Source organism: Malurus melanocephalus, unplaced genomic scaffold (assembly GCF_030028575.1).
Source record: "Malurus melanocephalus ecotype Western Australia unplaced genomic scaffold, MMel_1.1 scaffold_21, whole genome shotgun sequence".
Taxonomy (NCBI): Eukaryota; Metazoa; Chordata; class Aves; order Passeriformes; family Maluridae; genus Malurus; species Malurus melanocephalus.
In genome coordinates this window covers 2,329,354-2,351,371 of record NW_026623253.1, presented here as the reverse complement: position 1 = coordinate 2,351,371, position 22,018 = coordinate 2,329,354, and the positions used below count along the sequence as shown (strand labels likewise).

General features: G+C 44.3%; 1 protein-coding gene across 1 annotated transcript in view; it reads left to right on the top strand.

Annotated features, from left to right (window-relative positions):
* The window catches only part of GJA8 (gap junction protein alpha 8), a 39,173-nt gene extending 20,092 nt beyond the window's left edge, over window positions 1–19,081 (top strand). The window contains exons 3-5 of the mRNA XM_057389936.1: window positions 2,973–3,058; window positions 3,802–4,486; window positions 12,265–19,081. Of these exons, the coding sequence (XP_057245919.1) occupies window positions 12,275–13,477 (1,203 nt within the window). The 5' untranslated portion in view covers window positions 2,973–3,058; window positions 3,802–4,486; window positions 12,265–12,274 and the 3' untranslated portion in view covers window positions 13,478–19,081. The remainder of the gene's footprint in view (window positions 1–2,972; window positions 3,059–3,801; window positions 4,487–12,264) is intronic.
* Window positions 19,082–22,018: the final 2,937 nt, after the last annotated feature.

Here is a 22,018-nt window from a genome sequence, read left to right as displayed (position 1 = left end):
AGGAAGTTAGAAATTTTGAGTGCGAGGTACCCAGTCCTGCTGATTTAAAATGCCTGATTTTAGKAAGTGGTATTTAAATCCTCTGAGATATTACAAGAAAAGACATGTMATCAACAAAGTCTTTATCAACTACTTTATTTTCTCTCAGCAGTAGGATAGGAATATTTATTGATTTATTTTTTTGTTGTCTGCATTATTACTGAATAATCTAAGTTTTCCATCTGATAATAGATCAATACCATGAGTAGGATTCATTTTTGTCTTAATTTACTTTTTTAAAAAAATGCCTTTGTCAGTCTTTTTTTTTTCTTTTCACCTTCATCATAGTTTTTTGTAATTCCTRTGCTCTAATTTACATTCATCTTCTCTCTTACTGTTTCTTATATGTTTTTGCTTACTTTACTTGCTTTAAGCCCTCTCATTTCAATTTTAAATCAGGTTGTGTTTTTTCAATTGCACTCTTATTTCTTTACTGGGGAGTTGTATTTTTGGTGCCTCGTAAATTATTTTAAGCAGTTGTTAGTGATTATTATATTTTTGTATTTAAATATATTCTTTGTGTTTATTTAGCCCAGAATTCTCTTCAGGGCTGGGAAACAGGATTTTTTAAAAAGCAACATGTCTTTCAAAGCACTGCATTCTGCTTTCATATAAGGGTGCAGYAAGCTGGGGATCAGGGAATAATGATTCAGGAGAATAATTTCTGCCATCACTTTACCCATCCAGATGAGGGAAAAACAGGTTTTGTTCATTTTGGACTTAAGGTTTGCAAAATGAGGAAGCTGTAAAGAACATTTAAAAATACCTRAGGCTGTTTTTGAGTCAGCAACATCACCATGTGTTAAACTTAGTTAAGCAATAACTTCAGTTCATTTTTTCTTTGGTGAGTTCTTGAATAGCAAGTACTTCCATATTCCAGTGTTGCTTGGTTATCCAAGTTGTAGAGCCAAATTACCAATGCATTTACTGGAGCACCATCTCACAAATATTGAATACTGGTAACTAGGAAATTGTGATTCAAAGTCACAAAAAAATCTGGCTGGTATTTTTATTTTTGCCCCACTTCTGCCCTCACTCTTTCTTAGGGCTGTACCTATTGATTTTAGCATTCAGGTTTAGAAACCATCCCAGCATCTATCCCAATGTCTTACAGCTCCAGTCCCCTGTGCAGGAACAGCCTTGATGAATATAAACTGGAATGGAATGCCACAATTGTATGCAGTGAGAGAGGATGTACTGGAATGGACTTGACTTCTATATTGTGTTTCTGTAAAGTAGGGCATGCTTTTGAAAGGCAGAGTCAGGGCTGCATAAACTCAGCACTGCTCAGGGGGAGTAGAAACCCACCAAACCTGCTGCCCCCTGGGCCAAAGCAGGGGAGCAAACATAAATGTTAAAGCTCACATCCTTGCTTCAGAGCTTTGGGGACTGCAGAGACACAGGCCATGCATGCATTTTGCTGAGGAGCTACCTGTAATAATGGCTGTATTCACTGTGATGGTGTTTATCAATCAGACAARAATGGAGCCTCATAGCTCAAGGCATGGGGGAGAGCATTCAACACTTTCTGTGCCAAGCTGGGATTTAGAGGTTTGCCACARAAGTAGCTGCTGAAAATTCTTCCAGGTTTCACAAAGGATAGGGGACCCTCAAAGGGATCCTAATACTTCTTTTAAAAGGATCCTGATATGCTTTAAACCATATCCCTCCTAGGAATATAATGGTCACTGAGCAGTAACAGGACTTTAAAGGATTGAAATTTGCTGGAAATAATGAAGAAAACACTCTGCAGGCCTCTCCAAATTGGAGAAGCCCTTTGGCTCTCCCATCTATGTTTTCTGGCAGGTCTGTACATAGATAATCCTTGATTCCCTTCCTCTGGCTGTTTATCAGTTTGAAGCCAAATTGTCTCAGGAAACGCTGAACACCTCTGGATGAATGATGATGATCTATGGACAGGCTGTCTTCTTGATCAGGAAAAGAGAATGACTGGCTCAACAGCTTCCAAGTTCAATAACCTCCTTTACTTAATAAATTGCTGAGGCATGAGAGGCTTCCGTTCCTTGCTGGCATCTCTTACACTGTGCCCAAAGAAACAATCATATCAGGCTCAGGAAGACTGAGAGGGCAGGGAAACAGGAACTGTCCCCACAGATGTCGTCCCCAGGGAGGCTGGGAACATGCTCTGCTGTGGGAAATGGGAAGCTGAGGTCAGCCAAAGTGCACAGCAGGTATGCACATCTCTCAGGATGGGAGGAAGAGATGATGGTCTGCTTTGCCATCCCCATCCCTGCCCTGTCCAGATGGGCTCTCCTGGGCCACCTGTGCACCTCCACTGTGTCAGTCTGCAGTGTGGAAATGAAGACAGGGAGAGAAAGATGGAGAGTGGGTGGTGACAACGCTCCTGAGAGTCCTGAGCCTGCCACTCAGCAAGGCAGGCCTTGGTGGGCTGAAAAGAGCCCAGGAGAAGTGAGGAAGGAGTAGCGAATGAACCCCCATTAGAAACTGGAAGGCAAAAYCCCTCATGGACAGTGTGGTAACACGGGATGCTTCCTGACATGCAGACTTGTTCCATCTTCCACAAGCTTTGTCCCTTCCAGCTCCTTGTGCCTGGGAATGTTAAGAGATTGTACAAAAAGTCTTGATAAARCAAACATATGGAGATCCCCTCAAGAGGCTGGGAGATATTATTAGCTCCTCTTTTACTGGCAAGCCTGGAGCAATTAATTATTACCAGAAGTATTATCAGGTACTTGTCACTGCTTTCCCTGGATCCACTTCACATAGCCCAGATTGGCTGTAAGCAACATGTTCCCTGACTGGCCTGATACCTCACAGCTCCTGACAGGAGTTCCTCTGTTTCTCTGAGGAGGATCTCAGCAGAGGTGGAAGGGACATAAACTCGAATATGTRTGCTGAGAGAAACTGGAGACCATGGATTACTTAAGTACGCATCRTGTCTGTTTTTTCAGATTTTCCCAGTGATGTCCTCCAGCTGATGTGCTCCACCTCTGGGACCAGGGGGTAAGTTTTAGGCAGGAGGCAGAGAAAGAGACAGGTAAGAGGAGATTATATGGGGACCTAGGAAAGGCCTTTTGTATGTGATGGCTCAATAATGCACATTTAACACSTTGCCAAGGTGCTCTAGGCCCTGTCCCAGAGCTGCTCTTCAGAAAGAGCATCTGCAATACAGGAGAGCTTAGAATTTAMAACCAACACACTCTTGTGAAGGTCTATGCTTCTAGAAATAGTCTGGTCAGGTTTTAAGTGAAACCATGCTGATCCATGAAATCATGTGTCTAAAGCAGAACTCTTCTCTCCCTGGCCCTGGTGCTGCTGCAGTAGCACAGCACCTACCTTTGACACATGAGAGTTCATTTTCTTTGCCTTATGTGTTCTTTGTATACTTTTAGTGAAGTTTCTATTATTAACCATGTTATTATTAAAGGGAAAATCATGCAGGTCAGCTCATATACCTGAGAAATATTTGCTGGAAAAGGAATACAGGTTGAGGTGAAAACAGAGATTTTACTAGTGAAAAAAGTGTTTTCTCAATAAAGTTTAAGTAAAATTACAGATATCAAAGTAATGTCTTCGTGTCAGTTTGACTCCACTTATTTAACCATTGTAAAAATACTGCAAAAAATCATATTCAWAATAGGCATTACAGCATCACCACAACTTTCCTGTGTTTGCTGTGCCTCAGTTTGGTATCTGCAGGGAAAGTTTACGAAACAGTGAAGTCGGGTGTGGACAGGAGCAGGCACACAGCATGTCCATGACGCTCTTTCTCACCCACAGCATCCCCGGCGCCGCGGTGCTGCCGTGCATGGATGGGAACACACCGCCCGCTAGCGGCTGCTCCTCCTGCTGCTCCGCTGATGCTGCCCCRGGGATCGCACCGGGACAAGGTGCCTGGCCATCCTTCCTCCCGCCCTCGGATAAAATCAGCGTCTCTGGGAAAGGTCCTCGCTGGGCTGGCCGAAAACAGAGAGAAAATTGGTTGAAATGGGGTTATGGGCAGCAAACACCTCTAAAACTCCAGCATGTTTAGAGCCATCACTTTGTGGAGGCAAAGAACACATTCATGACTYCCCTGAAGGTTCCCTGAGGACAGCCCTCCTTGGAGGGCAGCGTGAAGATACCTGGGGTGAGCAGTGGGGAAGCAAAAAAGCACCTCTGTGCTTCACACTGCCCCAGCTAATTAGCCCCACTCCACAGGAGATCATTAACTCAAGTASAATTCCTTGCCAACCTGCTCCAGGCCTGAGCTGGTGTCTCCCCGGGTCAGCATTGCTCTGGGTGGTGTGGACAACCCMCAGTGTCCAGGCTGAGTTTTCACATCTTGGTGCCAAGATGCAATTTTTTTTTYCCAACTGAAAATACTGCTTTGAGATTTCTCTAGGCCTTTGGCCCTACACAAAACCACAGAGCCAAAGACCTCAGAAAGGCTCYTTCTACCCCTGCTTGTTTTTGTGCTTATGAGGTAAGATCATCCTTAACAGATGTTTGTTTACCTCTTCATAAAAACCTCCTGTGATTCTACAGCCTCCCCAAGCAGTGTGCTGCTGTGCTCTGCTATTCTTGCCATTGCAAAGTGTTTTTCTAATGTTTAGCTATATCATTTTTATTGCAAATTAAGCTGATTATTTCCTCTTCTACTTTTGGTGAATGTAGGGGACAACTGCTTAGTCTCTCCACCCATTATAACAAATGTTTATGTGCTGGAAGACTGTTATCGTGCCTCCCCTCCTGTTGTTCTTTTCCTAAAGAAAACAAACTCAATTATTTYATCCATTCCTTATAAGTAATTTTTTTTCACTTCTTATCATTTTGTTTTTCGTATTTGGGCTCTCTCCAACTTGCCTACATCTCCTGTAAAATGTAGTGCCTGGGAGTGGACACACTGTTCCTGCTGGGAGCTCAGCAKTACTGAGTAAATGCACAAAATAATTGCTTCCATTGCCTTATACACAAAATCCACATTAAAGCACCTCAGAGTGAGATTTGGTTTTTCTGTGGGAACTCAGCAGACACACTTTGGGTCCCACCCYAGCTCTTTCTGCTGGGCTGGTCACGATTTAGTTTGGAGCAGCACACTTGGTGTCTGCAGYCACCTTTCCTCAGCTGCATCAAGGYGCTGTCACCTCTGCAGAGGCAGCCCAGCTCTCCAGTGTCTCACATTCCTCTCAAATTCCAATCACTCCAGCCCCCTGCCTTCAGGAGGGACTGCTGACCCCCAGCCCAGCTGTCATCCTCTCTGTTTTGTCCTCTAGTCTGTTGTCCAAGACACTCAAGGAAATACTGAACAGCCCTGGAGGCAGAACTTCAGGGACACGATTCTCTCAGCTGGAAAAGTGAAGCTCTGATAATTACCCTTGATTATGGTACTTCAACCTGTGTGCCCTCTGCACGGTGACTTTGCTTGCTGCCTTGGGAGCCTGTAATCTAGATATTTTCTAAATGTTACTGAAGTCAAGGTATTTTACACCTACCGTTTCCTCCTCATCTACCAGGCCTGTTAGTCAAAGAAGGAAATTAGCTTGGTTTGACATGATTTGCTCTTCAAAATTCCCTGCTGGTTGTTTCTTATCAGCTTATTGTCCTTTAGCTACTTATAAATTGATTGTTTCATAATTGGTTCCAATATCTCTCCAGGTATCACAGCTAGGCTGACTGGCCTGTAATTCCCCAGGTCCTCCTAGAACAGTAATTTTCAGAGAACTGCATTTAACAGATATTGAAAGACATTCCACTTTTGCCCTGCTTATCTTTATTAATTGTCTAGTTTTGTTCCATCCCTTAAATTAAAAACATGTTTCCCATAAGTATTCATCTTTCACTCGAGSCTCAGCACAATCCAGCCCTATCTTCACCTCTTCTGTGTTCCTGCCCTCCTGTTACACACTTCCCCAATTTCCCTCCTCCTCAATGCTTTATATCTTCCTCCTCTTTTCTTTATGGTTTGTTTGTAGCTCCCTAGCAAAATATATTCCCCAGCAATTCATTTCCACCAGTGTCTAGAGAGAGTCCTGGAAAAATCTGAGAACCTAACCATGAAAATGCAGGAAATGACAAGTGCCTGCCTTGCAGGGACGTGGTAAGGCCTGCTTAAAGATCTGTCCGGGGCTGGCTACATTTACATGATTTCTGAGACCGGTAGGTGGCAGAGAGTTGATAAAATCTGGGAGACTCTCGTGCTGGTGGTCAGAGGATAGAACACGGTGGCTCTGGGATGGACAAGGATGTCCAGCAGGTTTGTGCTGGGGTGGGTGAGTGTCCCAGCTTCTTGCAGGGAGGCTGAACACGTCCAGCAGTCAGCCTGAGCCACRAGAGAGAGGTCTGTGTGTTCAGCAGAAGAACAGGAAGCGTGTCCCRCTTTCTAGCTAAGCAGATCCGGAGAAGATAACTTTGTTTGAGGGAGGGGTATCGTTATCCAGGGTTGTGCGCTATATAATTGCACAATCTGCTATCATGCATGAACAGAGCTGTTCAATAGCATGGCCCTGCCTTGTCCTGACATCATGTCTGTGCTGGAAATCCGTTTGGAATGAAAAATCCCACATTCCCCAAGTGACCTCGTAGTCTCTGAGCAAAAGGCTGAGTTGCAGTGGAGACTTCACAGACTCACTGGTGCCAGGGACAGAAGCTCAGTCACCAGCCTCAAAGCAGCTAAAGGTTGAGAAGTCAGCAATGAAGCAAACTTCTTTCCAAAGAAAATAGTACTTGACAAATGCAGGAGATGCCCATGATTCTTAGAAGACAAGTAAAGTCCCAAAGGCAAGGAAAAACCTTGAGTTAGTGGTATTATTTTCACTAGCTGTTATTATTTTAGCACTGGTTTTGTGGAATGGAAGTCTCAGCACATCTATAGGTTGCCTAATGAGAGCTTGAACACCGAGCCAGGTATGACTCGAAGTGTTTGCCCTTTTTTGATCTGGCACTGTCAGTGCAGTTCTGTTGCAGACTCAATGATTGTCACATGCTGCATGTGAGATCCAGTCTTCACCTTTGCTTTCATGGTCTCCTTTCTTTCCCAGGCACTGCTTTCATACTGYAAAGGCAGCCCTGACTTCCAGTGTTACCCTGGTGCCTCAGATTCAAGTCTCCTTCTTGATCTTCTTATGCTCTGCCTTCTCCTCTTTGTGCCCATCTCAACCAACCACTTCCCTGCATAGTGCCAGTACAAGAGCATTTCCTCACTGCCCACCTTCATCTTCATTTAAACCCTTTGCTTCAACAGAAGGAGGACCTAGTGAGCTGGAGAATCCGACCAAGAGCTCAGCAGTCCCTTTGTAAAAGGCCTCCAGATAAAGGGACTGTGTGGTTTTCCACAAACCAGAAATGTCCTGCAAACTGGGTGTGCCCCATGCTAAAGGTTCTGCAGTCTGTGATATCAGAGAAAGCCAGCCTGATCATTTGGATGAAGGTAACAGAGACCCAATAATCACAGACTTGATATAATTTCTGCATCAGCTGCATATTGCAAGCTGTTCTGTGACTTGTCAGACAATGTTTGATATTTAGACAGTATTTGCAAAAGGCAGCTAGAAGGTCAATGGGAAAGGTCTSTGACAGTAGCTGTTTAAAATTTAGAGATGGACTATAGCCATGTAGTTACAGACCAGATTTGGAGTTTGSCTCATTATATGAGAGAGAAAAGACCTAGAAAGGGATGTGCATGTTCAACTAGAGCTGAGTTTTCCGAAACCACAGTTTTGGTCTGAAAAGGAATGGGCAGTTTAACATCTGAGCTACCTCTCCTCTGTGATGCACCAGCCTCCAGGCACTCTCTAGAGGTGCTGGATGCTGGTGGAACCATTTAGTCCCTCTCTTACTGCTTCCCAGAGAGGGGATGAGGGTGGCAATGATGACAGTCACTCATGGACTGACACCAATTTATCTCAGTAGARTATAACAAAACAAAACAACAAAGGTGTTCCTTCCTCTTCCTTATTGTCCTTACTCCTCTCATTGATCTAACCATACTTTTTCTTTTTCACTTCATCTTCTTGAGGCTTGTGAACTCTTCACTGTGTGTCCTCTCTCCAGGAAGACTGTTCCCATGCTTTATATAGTATTGGMTGAAAAATGTTCTGCTACTGCTTCCCTGTTTAGGAGTGATTTCTTAAGGAGTTCAGAATATGACTTTCAGTCCAACTACATGCACTGAGGGTGATTTTTCTTTTGTGTCTCTAGACTGGTTCCTCTTACAAAATAGGTTATTTTCYATCTCTCACTCATCCTTTAGCTCTTTTGAAATACAGTTTGAGAAACATCATCTCTGCCTCCAGTTGTGCTTTGAACTTTGGGGCTCTCCAAATCAGCCTAAAATCTGACAACTGATGAGATGAGGCTCTGAACTTACATGGACAYAAATGCCCCAAAACACTGAAGAGTGGCCTGAAACCATTGGTTTGAAGGTACAAAATTTTGTGTCCCTCGTGTTCTAATATCTCAATGCCATTCTGGGAAATTAAATTCGGTGTTGAGTTTGCATAAAGAGAGAGGAGAGCTACTTGCTGTTTCATCACTTTATGAGCCTGGCATCTGTATCACTGCTTAGCAAATCTTGCTTCCAGTAATCCTSTTTTTCTTCAGAGCTGAGCACYAAGAGCACATTCTGAGCAATTCCTACAGAAAGATGACAAAAGCCATATCTCAGAGTAAGATTATAACCTTTGACTTATAATTAAAAATCTCAGTTCAGTTGTACTTGTGGATGCATTACTGAGCCTGTGATTCCTCTCTTCTGTGGCCTCTCCAGCATTTTTGCAGGTGGCTGGGGGCAGGCAAGTCGCCTGGGGTAACATTCCTGTGTGCTGGGCTGCTGGAATTCAGCTATGCTCCTTATCAAAACAGTTTGGTTTAGACATTTTTGATGCATGCGCACGTGCAAGATGCATTTGGAGGAAAAACTAAGCAGAGCTAAGACACCAAAAGGTGAGGTTGTAAAATTGATATTTCTCAACTTTGATTAATATTGACTGATAATCCCRTTTTCCCTTTCTGCTGCTTTTTCCAGGTAAAAGATGTTAAAGAGCAGACCAAAGTATCTGACAATGCCAAATACAAACCCAGTACTTCAGCATCTGCCTGAAAATGAGTAATGAAACTTGTCTGTCAGAGCTGGGTGCAGGGTAACAAATTAATTCAATTAATGCTGCCACTATCAGAGATGCTGGTGTTCCCTTTTCGCCTGCCACACCACAACCAGCGAGTGTGGGCACACAGGGAGCTGTGCTGAACCACAGTGGAATTGCAGAGATGCTTTGGTCCTTGCTTAACTGAGCAAACTCCCATTTATGCATGTATTAGTTTTTCACTGCCTGTCGCCTGCCTGTTCCTCTCCCCSCTCTGCTTTTTCATGTTCAGTGGACTCTCCTCTCTGTGTTTCTGCCTCTCTCTCTATTTTTTTCTCCCTATTGTTCCCCACGTCACTGACTGTCACTCACTTCATAAAGCCGTCTGGCTCGGAGCTTAAATATTGCAGGGCAACTAAAACCCACCATCAGAGCCAATTCAGTCATATCTGCTCAGTCGTGCGACAAGATTGGGGCTTTTAGGGTAGGGAAGAAGAGAGACAAAAGTTCACTCTTCCCTGCAGAGTGCCAAGAGAGGAGGGGGACACATTTCTTCGGTGGAGCCTCTCACAGCGGCAAGTTGCTTGCTCAACACCCTTAACCTATTGGGCCTCCTTCGCTGGTATCGTGCGCAGGTTGCGATGTCTGGGAGCGCAGGGTGGGGGTCTGCAGCCAGCCCATGAGAGTTCAGAACACAAAATCTGTTGACTCTGAGCGGGCTTAGGCAGTGTCCCAGCTCTTTCCTCATGACAGGCAATTTCAGGGAGAAGGTGACTGTCTAAAATACCTCGCTTACACCTTTTGTTTTTTTTTTGAGGCTGGAGGGGCTGACTGCTTGCAGGTGGAATCCCAGACATTTGAACGGGTTGTGCCTCTCGTCATCAGTCCACCCAATATCGCTGCTTGCAGCTGAACCGACTGAGCAACCTCAAACCAGTTCACTTGCAGAAAACAGAGGGGATGGGCATGGCAGAGTTGTGAAGAATGTGGCCAGTTGGAAGTGATCTCAGGAAGGGCTTAGCCAAATGTAGCAAGCTGCGAGCAAGACATGTGATGGAGTTAGACAGGAAACATTCTCCCTTCTGTCATACAGTGAGTTTTCCGTGTGATAAGGTTTATCACATCTAGGACGTCGCTCTTGCGTGCTGCAGTGGAAATGCTCAAATGGTAGCATAGATATCAGTGTGACTCACAGGGAAAGAAAGGGATGGAGTTAACCGAAGTGCCCAGGGGACAATGAAGCTTGTGCTGTGTRTAGTCATGTTTTTTTACAGAGTTGCACATGATTGGTAACTGTCGGGTGTACTTTGCTCTGTGAATTTGCGGAAAGAGGATGTTTAAATCAGTTTAGATAATGTATGTAAACAGCATAATCTTCTGCTAGACTTGTTAATGTAAGCGCTGACATTAACACACTTCTTTACACGACTTTAATGACTGAGAAAGTAGCAATTTTCCTTGGTGATTAAATTATATGTTTGCYGCTTATGTACGCAAGGTGTTTGTGCAAGCTGAAGGAACTGTGTTCTGCTCTTCATTTTCTAATAAGGGTGTCCAGGGTAAAAATGTCATGAATTTTGAAGGCAAGGAATGAGTCCATCTTGTTTTAGCAAGATGTCATGGTAATCGTTTTTTTTTTTNTTTTTTTTTTTTTTTTTTTTTTTTTTTTTTGATTGAAAATTTGTGAAATTCCCCCAAGCCATAGAATTCTCAGTATTTTACATGTTATTGAAAATTTGTGAAATTCCCCCAAGCCATAGAATTCTCAGTATTTTACATGTTTGTCTATGTGTGAATACGTACACAGAGTAGTTGAAACAGAGTCGTATGCGTTGGTGTGTCGTAACATATGGCATTACAAATATATCCCCTGGTATCTGAAGAAGGAGGGAAGTTTAGAATCTCAGATTTTCATGCTATTGACTGTACCTTTCTTTTCCCAGCGCTTGTGTATGTGTCTGCATTTAGGGAACTATAGATGGAGGTAGTATCTAAGAGATGAACTTCTAGATCCCTGTGAACAGCTATTTTATGAATAATGATCCCTGTTTCACTTGTCATGCTCCACAAGTCRATCTTTCTGGGCCACTGTAATATTCTGCATTCCTCAGAGACTTCAGACTGCTGTGATGTGTTAAATCAACCCATACAAAACAACTTTCATTTCTATTTCCCTCACTCATAGATCTTCCCTTGCCRGAAATTATATAGTGGGAAGTTCAGGATATGCAGAATGAAGCCCTGACCTAGGAATAATTTCTTATAATTCAAAAGTAATAACAGATGTAATATTTGACTTGCATTACTTGAAAATGGACTTTCTTAGCTTGCCARTAGTATATCTGCAGCTGGCTTCCAGCTCTGTGTTAGTGAGATAGTGGCGCTGATATTTTAGAGACAGCAAATAGTACTTTAGGTCCTGTTTAGAGACCTTGGTGGTTTTCCCCAGGTTGGTTCCACCGTCAGTGGGACAACTGACATCAGAAGGGGATGCAAAGAACAGCCCCAATAGCAGATAACTGTATTGCATGTAACGTAACTTTACGGCAAAACTAATCTATATAGTATTATTAAGCTTATACAGCATCACTAATGTAGTAATGGTGTTGCAATTGTTGTTCTTACCTAATAGGGTGATTGCTAATGTAGATTGATATTTGCAGCCTAGAGAGAATTCAGGTTTAAGTAGGTGCAAGATGGGCGCAGATCCRAGATCTGTTTGACCCGTGAGGGGTTGTGGTGCAGAAGAGGTTGTGTGCTTGAAAGCTTCACCCTCTCTTCTAAGCACTGCAGCTGCCTGCTGATAAATCTGTTCCACTGTACTGCTGGTTTTTGTACGTGTACAAAATCTAAGCAGACTCTCAGAACTGAGCCTATGAGGCACCAGAAAGACTCTCACCTGCAAAAGGAGATAAATATACTCCCTGGCTGAAAAGTAATTGCCCATTTAGAGCCATGGAAGAAAGAATTTAGCAGGCAGCTTGCTCTGGCTTCCCAGCCCTTCTCCTGCTAATAAATCACTGCAAACAGGCAAATCAGCAAGCAAGCAACAGTCTTTCTGTTCTCAAAGCATGTTAAGGAAACACCGATCAAAAGCAACAAAAGACATCAGTGGGAAAATCTGAAATCATTAAAATTTAGCATAATTTGTGGTCTTTTTCTTTGTTTTTTCTTCCCTTAGACAGTAAGAAATGGGTGACTGGAGTTTCTTGGGGAACATTTTAGAGCAGGTGAACGAGCAGTCCACTGTCATCGGGAGAGTTTGGCTCACAGTGCTCTTCATTTTCCGCATCCTGATCCTGGGCACAGCTGCCGAGCTGGTATGGGGAGACGAGCAGTCAGACTTTGTGTGCAACACCCAGCAACCTGGTTGTGAGAACGTCTGCTACGATGAGGCCTTCCCCATCTCCCACATCCGGCTCTGGGTCCTGCAGATCATTTTTGTATCCACGCCTTCACTAATGTACTTCGGGCATGCCGTGCACCACGTCCGCATGGAGGAGAAGAGAAAAGAGAGGGAGGAAGCTGAGAGGCGCCAGCAAGCTGAGGTGGATGAAGAGAAGCTGCCCCTGGCTCCAAACCAAAACAAAGGCAACAACCCTGATGGAACCAAGAAGTTTCGCCTGGAAGGTACTCTTCTGAGAACGTACATCTTCCACATCATTTTCAAAACTCTCTTTGAGGTGGGATTCATAGTAGGTCAGTACTTCCTGTATGGCTTCCGAATTCTCCCCCTTTACCGCTGTGGGCGGTGGCCCTGTCCCAATCTTGTGGACTGTTTTGTCTCCAGGCCCACGGAGAAGACCATCTTCATTATGTTCATGCTGGTGGTGGCTTCCGTATCCCTCTTCCTCAACCTGGTCGAGATCAGTCACTTGATCTTGAAAAGAATCCGSCGGGCTCTGAGAAGACCAGCAGAGGAGCAGCTCGGAGAGATCCCGGAGAAGCCCCTCCACGCCATCACAGTCTCCACCATCCCAAAGGCCAAAGGCTACAAGCTCCTGGAAGAAGAGAAGCCGGTATCCCACTATTTCCCTCTCACGGAAGTAGGGGTTGAGCCCAGTCCCCTTCCATCAGCCTACAATGAGTTTGAGGAGAAGATTGGAATGGGACCTTTGGAAGATCTCTCCAGGGCATTCGATGAGAGGCTACCATCGTATGCACAAGCGAAGGAACCAGAAGAGGAGAAGGTACGAGCAGAGGAGGAGGAAGAACAAGAGGAGGAGCGGCCAGGGCCTCAGGAAGAGCCAGGGATGAAGAAAGCAGAAGAGCAGGTGGTGAGAGATGAAGTGGAAGGGCCTTCAGCACCTGCTGAACTTGCCGCTGATATGAGACCCCTGAGCAGGCTAAGTAAAGCCAGCAGCCGGGCCAGGTCAGATGATTTGACTGTATGAAGGTGCAGAATGTGGGGAGCACATGAGAAGGAAAAGGTTGAAGAGAAAAGGAGAGATAGAGAAAGGATCCAAAGATATTTTTAAGCAAAGTGCTAAAATGGCCACTTGAATATTATTTCCTTTTATGATTCTCAGCTGGAAAGGTACTATCATGGTAACTGTGCCTTATTTACCCCCTATGTCCCTGTATTTCCCTGTTTCCACATGCCAGCTCACTCCTGATGGTAATATCTACACTGTACACATAACTGATGTATTTTAAAACCTACCATGGCAGTGATACCCAAATGTTGCCACTGTGATCATATTTACTGAAAGCCTTATGTTCCATATTTCTCTAGGAATGTGGGGAGGATCTGTCTTTCAGCCAGCTAGGGGAAAGACTGATCAACACCTTATCCAGTCTTTCCACTTCTGTTTCATCCTATGACTCGCTGAGCAGATCTCCCCTTTGCTGTTGGCATGGAATTGCAGTTACTTAATTCACAAAGTGAATTCTGTGCTTAGCATCAACACACTAAAATACTAAGCCCAACTTCCCTTCTTTATTCAGAAAATAAAAGCAAAAATGTTCTAAATTTCTCTGTGAATGCATATCTGAGTTAGGTAAAAATATTTTCCCTTGGTCAAAAATATTTCTTCTCTTTAAGTGACATTGACAGTGGACAAGGTTAACGGTAGCTCTCTACTAGGATTCAGCAGATGCCCAGGGATTGATTATTTGTCCCCAAGAGGATTGTCCAGCCCCGAGACTAGWTCAGAATACTGGAAAGAATAAATTCAAGTGATATTGTTTACTTGTAGCCTTGTGACTTAAAGATGTGAAACTAGATTTAGCCAAGCAAGAGGGGGAAATCTTGCCACAGCCCACCCAGCAGGAACCCAAATATAAGCCTTCATGGTATGATCCTGACAAGTGTTCAGTTCCTGGAGCTTCCAGGCTCCCAGGCACTCAGCAAATCTCAGGTACAGAATCCTGAAGGCATGTGTGAACCTAAACCAGGGGTCTGGGTAACTATGTGASTTTTTAAACCTCTAAATACAAAACTGGTTGGTCAAGTTTGAAAAGACTGATATGGTAATAGTCTCTTGACAGCCTTGTTTTAATTTGACAGATGGGAGCCATTCATACTTCTCTATAAAATGCCAAGGTCTCACTCAATAAGACAAGGCCTTTCATAAGATGATTTAGACCTTTTGTGCCAACAGGTCTGTACAGAATTCTCAGAGACTTGGAAAGATTTTTTTTTTATAAAAGGCAGAAAATGATGTGCTTGCAAATGTTTAGATGTCTAATATAGATTTCTAATTTTAGGACTACAGCAGCATCTTTTGGCTGGGACAGTGCAGCAATGCGTTCCAAAGCTTCAGGTTAACAGCTATGTCCCCCCAAAACTGAGCCTCATGCCAAAAAAGTGCAGGTATGCACTCTGCTCTGCAAACCTCAGACCCTGCCATCTCAGCAAATTCTTTCTGCTGGGCTGCAGCCCATCCCATTATTCCCAGGGCAGGCTCTAATCCAGGTCAGGGAAAAAAAAGTCTTTGGCACAATGCATAAAACTCATCCCGCCATTAGCTAGAAAAGACCCCCTGCGGCCTCTCATTGTCGCAGGTCTGACTCAAAGCCCATGGAAAGCAAATGGGTGCCTRAGAGAGCTCTGGGTAGGCTTGGGCCATGTCCCAGCCCCTTACAGTCAGTCCTGTCACTCCTGATCCCACCCCCTCGGTGGAGTTCCCTGCCTGGTCACACAGCTGCGAAGGTGGCCAGACTTCACTGCCGAGTGACGTTAAGCTGTACATATGTAGAAAGTTTGTAGGGTGCATTGGGATTCTTCAGCACCACAGAGGTGCCACATATTTTACTTTTTTTTTTACAGTATTTATCCTTTTGCTCCTCTTGGGCCTCTTGTGTATTTTCCCCAGGTTTGCCTGGGGTCAAAACTTTTATTCCTTAGACAAAGGCTGTTGGGTGTCCTTCCTTGTGAAGGAAGATTGGGAGGTCCCTCCTCAGTTTTGGGAAGGAATATGACAAAGCAACACATGCAAGAGAGAGTCTGGAGGCTACTATTTACCCACTCTCTTAATACAGAAACAGGAAAACAGTTATCACAACTGAAGAAAGAGAATGTTTTTTCAGCAGGAAGAGTCCACTGTGCCCAGTTCAAGACAGTAGAATTCAAGAAAGAGCTAAGATTTAAATGACCAGAACACTCATCACACTTATACTAGCTGGGATCTATTACTTTTTATTTTCTCCACAGAAAGAGATAAGAGTTTGAATGATTCTGAGCATCAACCAGCCCACTTGTTGAAGAGGGTTGGAAACATACCTTCCTGCAGGTAAAAAGCACAACCTTGTAACAGTTTAGTATGAGGTTTCCGCATCAGAGCATCTGACCCTTCCAGATACCAATGTACTGGACCAGATGAATCACACTCACCCTTGTTGACTTCTATTTACTTGATAATTCCACTCCTGATTTCTGACATTCATACACTCATTACACTACAGGACTACTTAAAGATGAGTGCTTGTTCATCAGGAGCACGGTTCACAAYGTGGCTGTCAGGTGGGCCAGTCTTTAATCACCACATGTTATTTATGTCATTCTTTTTCCTTGGAGAGCCTCAGTAAAATGCACCATGTGCAGTGTATTCCATGGACACTGTAGTTCGCTCACAGCTGCCACTGGAATTCTCCTTTCTTCCTTCGAGTGMCGACAGCACAAGGATAAGCTGGCATTTCCCTCCTGCATCCCTCCAGAATCAACTGCTTCTTGGTTTATTTTTTTTAAAGCCAGTTTTCAAGTACTCTGCCAGGCTGGCAGTGAATCTGTAGCCACCAAGCATGGGCCATGGCATTGGGACAGTGCTGCTCGGCAAACAGGGGACAGCCCGGTCTTCTGGCACTCAGCCTCATCTCTGCAAGAAAACCACTGTGGGACTGTCAGCAAGACATTCTTCCTTCTTGTGCAAATGGGAATCATTTTCTACCTTACAATGATGATGTGAGGCCTGATGTGTTGTGCTGGTAATGGAAAGGGAGGTCCTTAGATGGAAGGCCCTACAGATGAGCAAAGGATTATTGCTATTTCTGGATGTGATAGCTTATAAATGTGTTTTACTCCCTCTCAATGAGACAAATTTAATAGCTTATTCCAGAAATTCCTAGTGAAGTTACATAACAGCCTCARAGCTGGGGATTGAGTGTATGACTCTACTCAAAACATAATTTAGCAAAACATAGAGATCTATATGAAGAACGKGGAAAATTATTTCCTTGGGAAGGGGGAAATCACTGGACAATTAGAGCCATGCCTGGATTATTTAAAGGTGTGTTTGCCCCCTTGGCTCCCTGTGCAAATAAATTACTAACTGATCACACAGCTCTCTGCAAGGAGCATAAGATGCAAGTGTCAAAATCACCAAAGGAGGTGAAAGTAGAAGAGAAAGGTAGTCTCTTAGCTTACAATAGCATGTGGGRGTTGGTGTTCTCTAGTGTCTAGAGCAGTGGACCTAGGATAATAATCTTAGATTTATTTCCAGCTCTGCTTCTGACTTGCTGTGATAATCACTTTACCTCTCAGTGCCTGTTTTCTCCACCTGTAAAATGGGTGTAAGAATTTCCACCTACCTCACAGGGATGTTGTGAGGCTTCCTTAATTCTGTTTGTAAAGTAATTAGGAATGATCTGATGAAAAGCACTGCTGAAATGCATGGTATCCTTGTTATTTCTTGGCAGAACTGCTAACTTGGTTAATATATGACTCCTTGACCAGAAGGGCAGTAGTTTGGAAAGGTGAACACTGCACTGCACTGACAACATTCACATGGATGTGCATTTGCCATGGGTAAAAAAGACTTTATTGATTCCCCCACTCATCTCTCCCACCTTAGCCAAGGCCACGTATGAAGCTGTGGTGACTGTGGTGACATGGACCCCTCTTCTCCATCCCCAGCATCCCCCCTGGGGCAGCATTTATGCTTTAATAAGGCAGTTCCTGGAGCACTTGGTTCAGGTTGGTGGAGCTCTGACAGTTTTAAGGTCCTTGCAAGGCACGGGGGAGAGGGTTGTATCACACAGGAYATTGCTGGGCTTCTGTTTTAAGCCACACACCGCAAAGAGACCGACACCCACAATCTCTTAGTGCTGAAACACAGTGAGGTGCAGATTCCTCCTCCTGCAGGAGAGGAGAGATTTGGGGGATCTCTGCTCTCTGGGTCTGTGTGGGCCTGAAATCCACTTACTGAGGGAGAAAGTCCCATCTCTCCTGCTGCTCCGTAACTCACTGACTGTGCAGTTTTACATTTAAAGAGCGGCTGTGTCACACAATGCTGAAAAAAAGTGGCAGTTTGCTGTTTTGTATAGAAAATGGCTTTTCAGGCTGACAACTGAAAGTAATCCTAGCCTAGGCTTAGTTTTGTTTAGTAAAGACAGGAACATCCATGAGTACTACACTAAAGCCTTCCTGTAAGCCCAAGGCAGTTGTGATAAAACAGTATATGGTGCCAGATTTCCTGAGGGTCAGGGCTGGATAAACGTACCAAAATCAGGGGACTTGTCAAAGTATTGGAGTAATTTTTTTCCCCAACAGAATGACATTCCCATTCCTTGGGCCATTTGTGTGCTATACCTTCTAACATGGCTCAGGAAAGGCTTTTTGCCAACACCAAATGTGCTTACACAGCTGAGTAGTAACCATGGCGAGTGAATGAGTGTCGACTTGCCAAGACAGGGCCAGGCACACAATCCTTTCCTTGCCATTAGTTTGGCACCAACCTGCTTCAGTAGAAGAGGCAAGAGTTATGYATCTGTCAACAATTCAAGCTTTCCTCTCAGCAGCCTGATGTAAAAGAGACACAAGGGGCCTGTTCAGCCTGGAGAGGAGGGGGCTAAGGGCATTGGAAGCCCTAACTGCTGTCTTCAGGTTCCTTATGGGGAGTTCCAGGGAAGATGGAGGCAGACTCTCGGCAGAGGTGCACAACAAAAGACCAGAGGCAACAATCACAATGAGCAGCAATGGAAAATTTTGACTAAAAAAACTGACAAGGAAAAAAAATAGTTCAAATGAAGAGTGGTTCAGCACTAAAGCAGGTGCCCAGAGGCATGGTGGGATCTTCATCCTCGGGGGATGGAGCCTGGCTGGGAAGAGCACTGAGCATCCTAATCTGACTGTATATTGAGCTGAAGGTCGGRCTGGGTGCTGCCTTCCAGCCTGAACTATCTATCCCATGGGATATCCCAAGCTGAAAGCTCAGTGCAGCCACTGCATGGTGGAATGGCACGTGTAGGGCGTATCCTGCCTCATGGGGTGTTTTTGTGGAGCTGGTTTTGGCTGTGCCAAAGGCCACACCACCTCCCCAGGCACCAGCAGAGGCAGATGCACACACGGAGTCAACTGTTCAAGGCCAGGTTGGATGGAGCTCTGAGTAACCTGGTCTGATGAAAGGTGTCCCTGCTCATGGCAGGGGGTTGGAACTGGGTCATCTTTAAGGTCCCTTCCAACCCAAACTATTCTATGATTCTGTGATTCTATGAACTGATGTTTGATAGCTACAAAAGCTGCTTGAGGCCAGAATCGTGTTATGTAACTGGTTTGGAAAAAGCATTACAAATAAAAAAAAAAAAAAGAGAAAAAAAAGAGAGTATGCTTGTCAACAGATAAAATCATGGAAATGTAGTGACTTAGGTCTTTCCATATTTTAACTTCAGCGTCAAGTGTGCCTTTAAATCCATCTGAAAGTGCAGAGGATGCATTTTAACATTCTGTCAACAAAAACCTGTGTGGTTTAAAGCTTGCTGATCTGGGATGAAGCAGCACTGAATAGAAATGGTGATTACAGAGCTACTGACAGAACATTTTGAAAAAAACAAAGACTGATGGCCTTCGCCTTGCTAGATCCAGCCTGGTACAGTAAAAGCAAACCAGCCACTTATTGGTGGAAAGGCTATATACAAAAATGCTCAGGTAAGTTTTTCAATACATATGTTAGTTCACAGAAGAGTCATAGACAACCCTGTAAAGGAATCCATGAACTGCCAGTGAACATCATCATCTGAATTCATCACAAATAAATTTGAAAGAAATGCAGAAACTAGAACGATGTGGGAATACTTCCAGCTTCAGAGTTTTTGTTTATGAAAACCTCTGGAGAGAAGAGAAAATGGATGGCTGGCTGCCAGCTAAGCCTATTTGTCTTAAATATGCCCCACAGCACCTTCTGGAAACCTGTGTGATTTCTAAATATACTCTTGGCCAAACCCCATAATTTAATTCAATATGCTGCACCTTCCTGTGTTACTTAAAAGGCTTGATTTTTGTTCTCTCTGCAAACTGAACATAAAATAGCCTCACTAACTTTAATATGTGGAAGAATAACAACAACTGAGAAGCTGCCTTTGTAGCTGTGGAGGGCCATGGACCCTTCTCCCCACACATGCACATCGGTGGATRTCTAAGAAGGAACAATACAAAATAAATTTCCCATTTTCTTTTCACACTTTCTGTCTTCCCTGAAGGAGAAGTCCTGGGCCTTAGGGATGGGTGTGGGGCTTGGTTTTTCCAGTAGKAATTATCTTGTTCCTTGTGTTTCTCCCACGAATCAGTAATCTACAGCTAAGCAGAGGCATGTTCCAAACACATGCAAAGAAGGAAGTTTAAGACCTATGACCAAACTCTGCCTTGTTTTTTTTACCCTTGTGTGGAAGTTGAGTAGCCAAGGTATAAACAAGAACAGAATTTGGCTTTCTGTAACTTATTTTTAAAGGATTTCCTGCTAACCTCAGTCTCTAAAAGGCAACCAGCAGCTAACCTTGCCCCACAACCTAGCAATACAGAACAGCCACAAATCTCTCCAAACTCAGGAATCTCCTCCCTTTAGGAAAGAACAGTTTCTAAGTATCAGATACAGAAAGAACAGGCAAGGCCTGATCTCAGCTCTGCATTAATTTTCAGCAATACCAGAAGCTGTAAAATAAAAAGCCTCCGATCAGCTATGATAACCTGCTCCCTCGGTTCATTTCTCTGTGAAAACTGAATGTTTTTTTCTCTTTGCAATACTGCAGACAAGGAGACAAATTTCAAACCAAGGATTTTGAGAGCAAGACAGAAAGCCAAACAATCAGAGAGACTGTGGGACTAATCCAGTGGCTCGGCACAGCCAAACATAGATTTGTTTTCCTAGTGAAATGAGTTGTAATGAATAAAGGTTCCTGATTTTCAGTCATCATGGCCTCTGTGCTTTGTTAAACTCACAACTTCTCATCCTGTTTATTATTCCAAATACAGAGAGTTTTGAGTGGCAATGGTTAGAAYCATGAAATCAGAATCAGTAAGGYTGGAAAAGGCCTCCAACATCATGAAGTCCAACTGCCAACCCARCACCACCATTAAACCATGTCCTCTGGCACCATATCCACATTTCTTGGATGTTTCCAGGGATGGCGACTCTGCCCTGTGCAGTCTGTTCCAATGTTTTACAATATTTTCTGGTTTGGTTTTTCTTTTCCCAATGCCTAATCTAAATCTCCCCTGATGCCACTTGAGGCCATTTCCTCCAGGTATGTTTTTAAGAGGGAAAAAAAAAAGATTCAGATGCCATAAAGGTCAAGTGGGAACATGATTGTGACATGAAGGATTGGATCTCACACCGATAGCCATCAGGAAATTCCCTGTCTGCACTTTTACTTCCCTTCTGGCCCCACTCCTTGATATATTATGATTGCAAATCCTGAAAGGCATCCGCAGGCCAGTTCTYGGTGTGGAGGGAGGATGGACAGGGCAGATGGATAGGGGAAGATGCAGGGGCAGGAGCAGTCATGGTGTGCCATGAGCCACTGCTGCCCTGCTCCTACACAGGAGTCACAGCAGTGGCAAAATCACAGAAAGGTTTGGGTCTTTGAGAGACCTTAAAGATCATCAAGTTCCACACCCCTGTCATGGACAGGGACTTCTCCCACTAGAACAGGTAGCTCTGAGCTCCAYCSAGCCTGGCCTTAAACACTTCAAGGGATGGGGCATCTACAACTTCTTTGGGCAACCTGTTCCACCCTCACAGTAAAGAATTTCTTTGTAATGTTTAATTGAAACCTGCCCTCTTTCAACATGAATCCATCCCCCCTCACCCTGTCACTCCATGCCCTTGTACAATGCCCTTCTCCATCCTTCTTGTAGGCTCCCTTCAGACACTGTAAGGTTGCAATTAGGTCACTTTTAAGCAATCTTTTCTGCAGGATGAACAATCCCAATTTTCTCAGACTTTTGTTAGTTATTGGAGATGTGCTACAGCCCTCTCATTAACTCGGTGGCCTCCTCTAGACTCGCTCCATCAGGTCTATGTCCCTCCTGTGCTGGGGACCCCAGAGCTCAGACCCCAGAGAATGCTGTTCACCCTGCACTTCCTTATATGACCCGGACACCTCCTTCTGTCCCCTCGGTCTGCAGCGGGTGCAGTTCCCTCGGCTTTTGAGGGCACCAAGTGCTCTGAGCTTCGCAGGGGCAGGCGAAGGGCTCAGACCCCGCAGGTCCCCGCCCCGGCCCC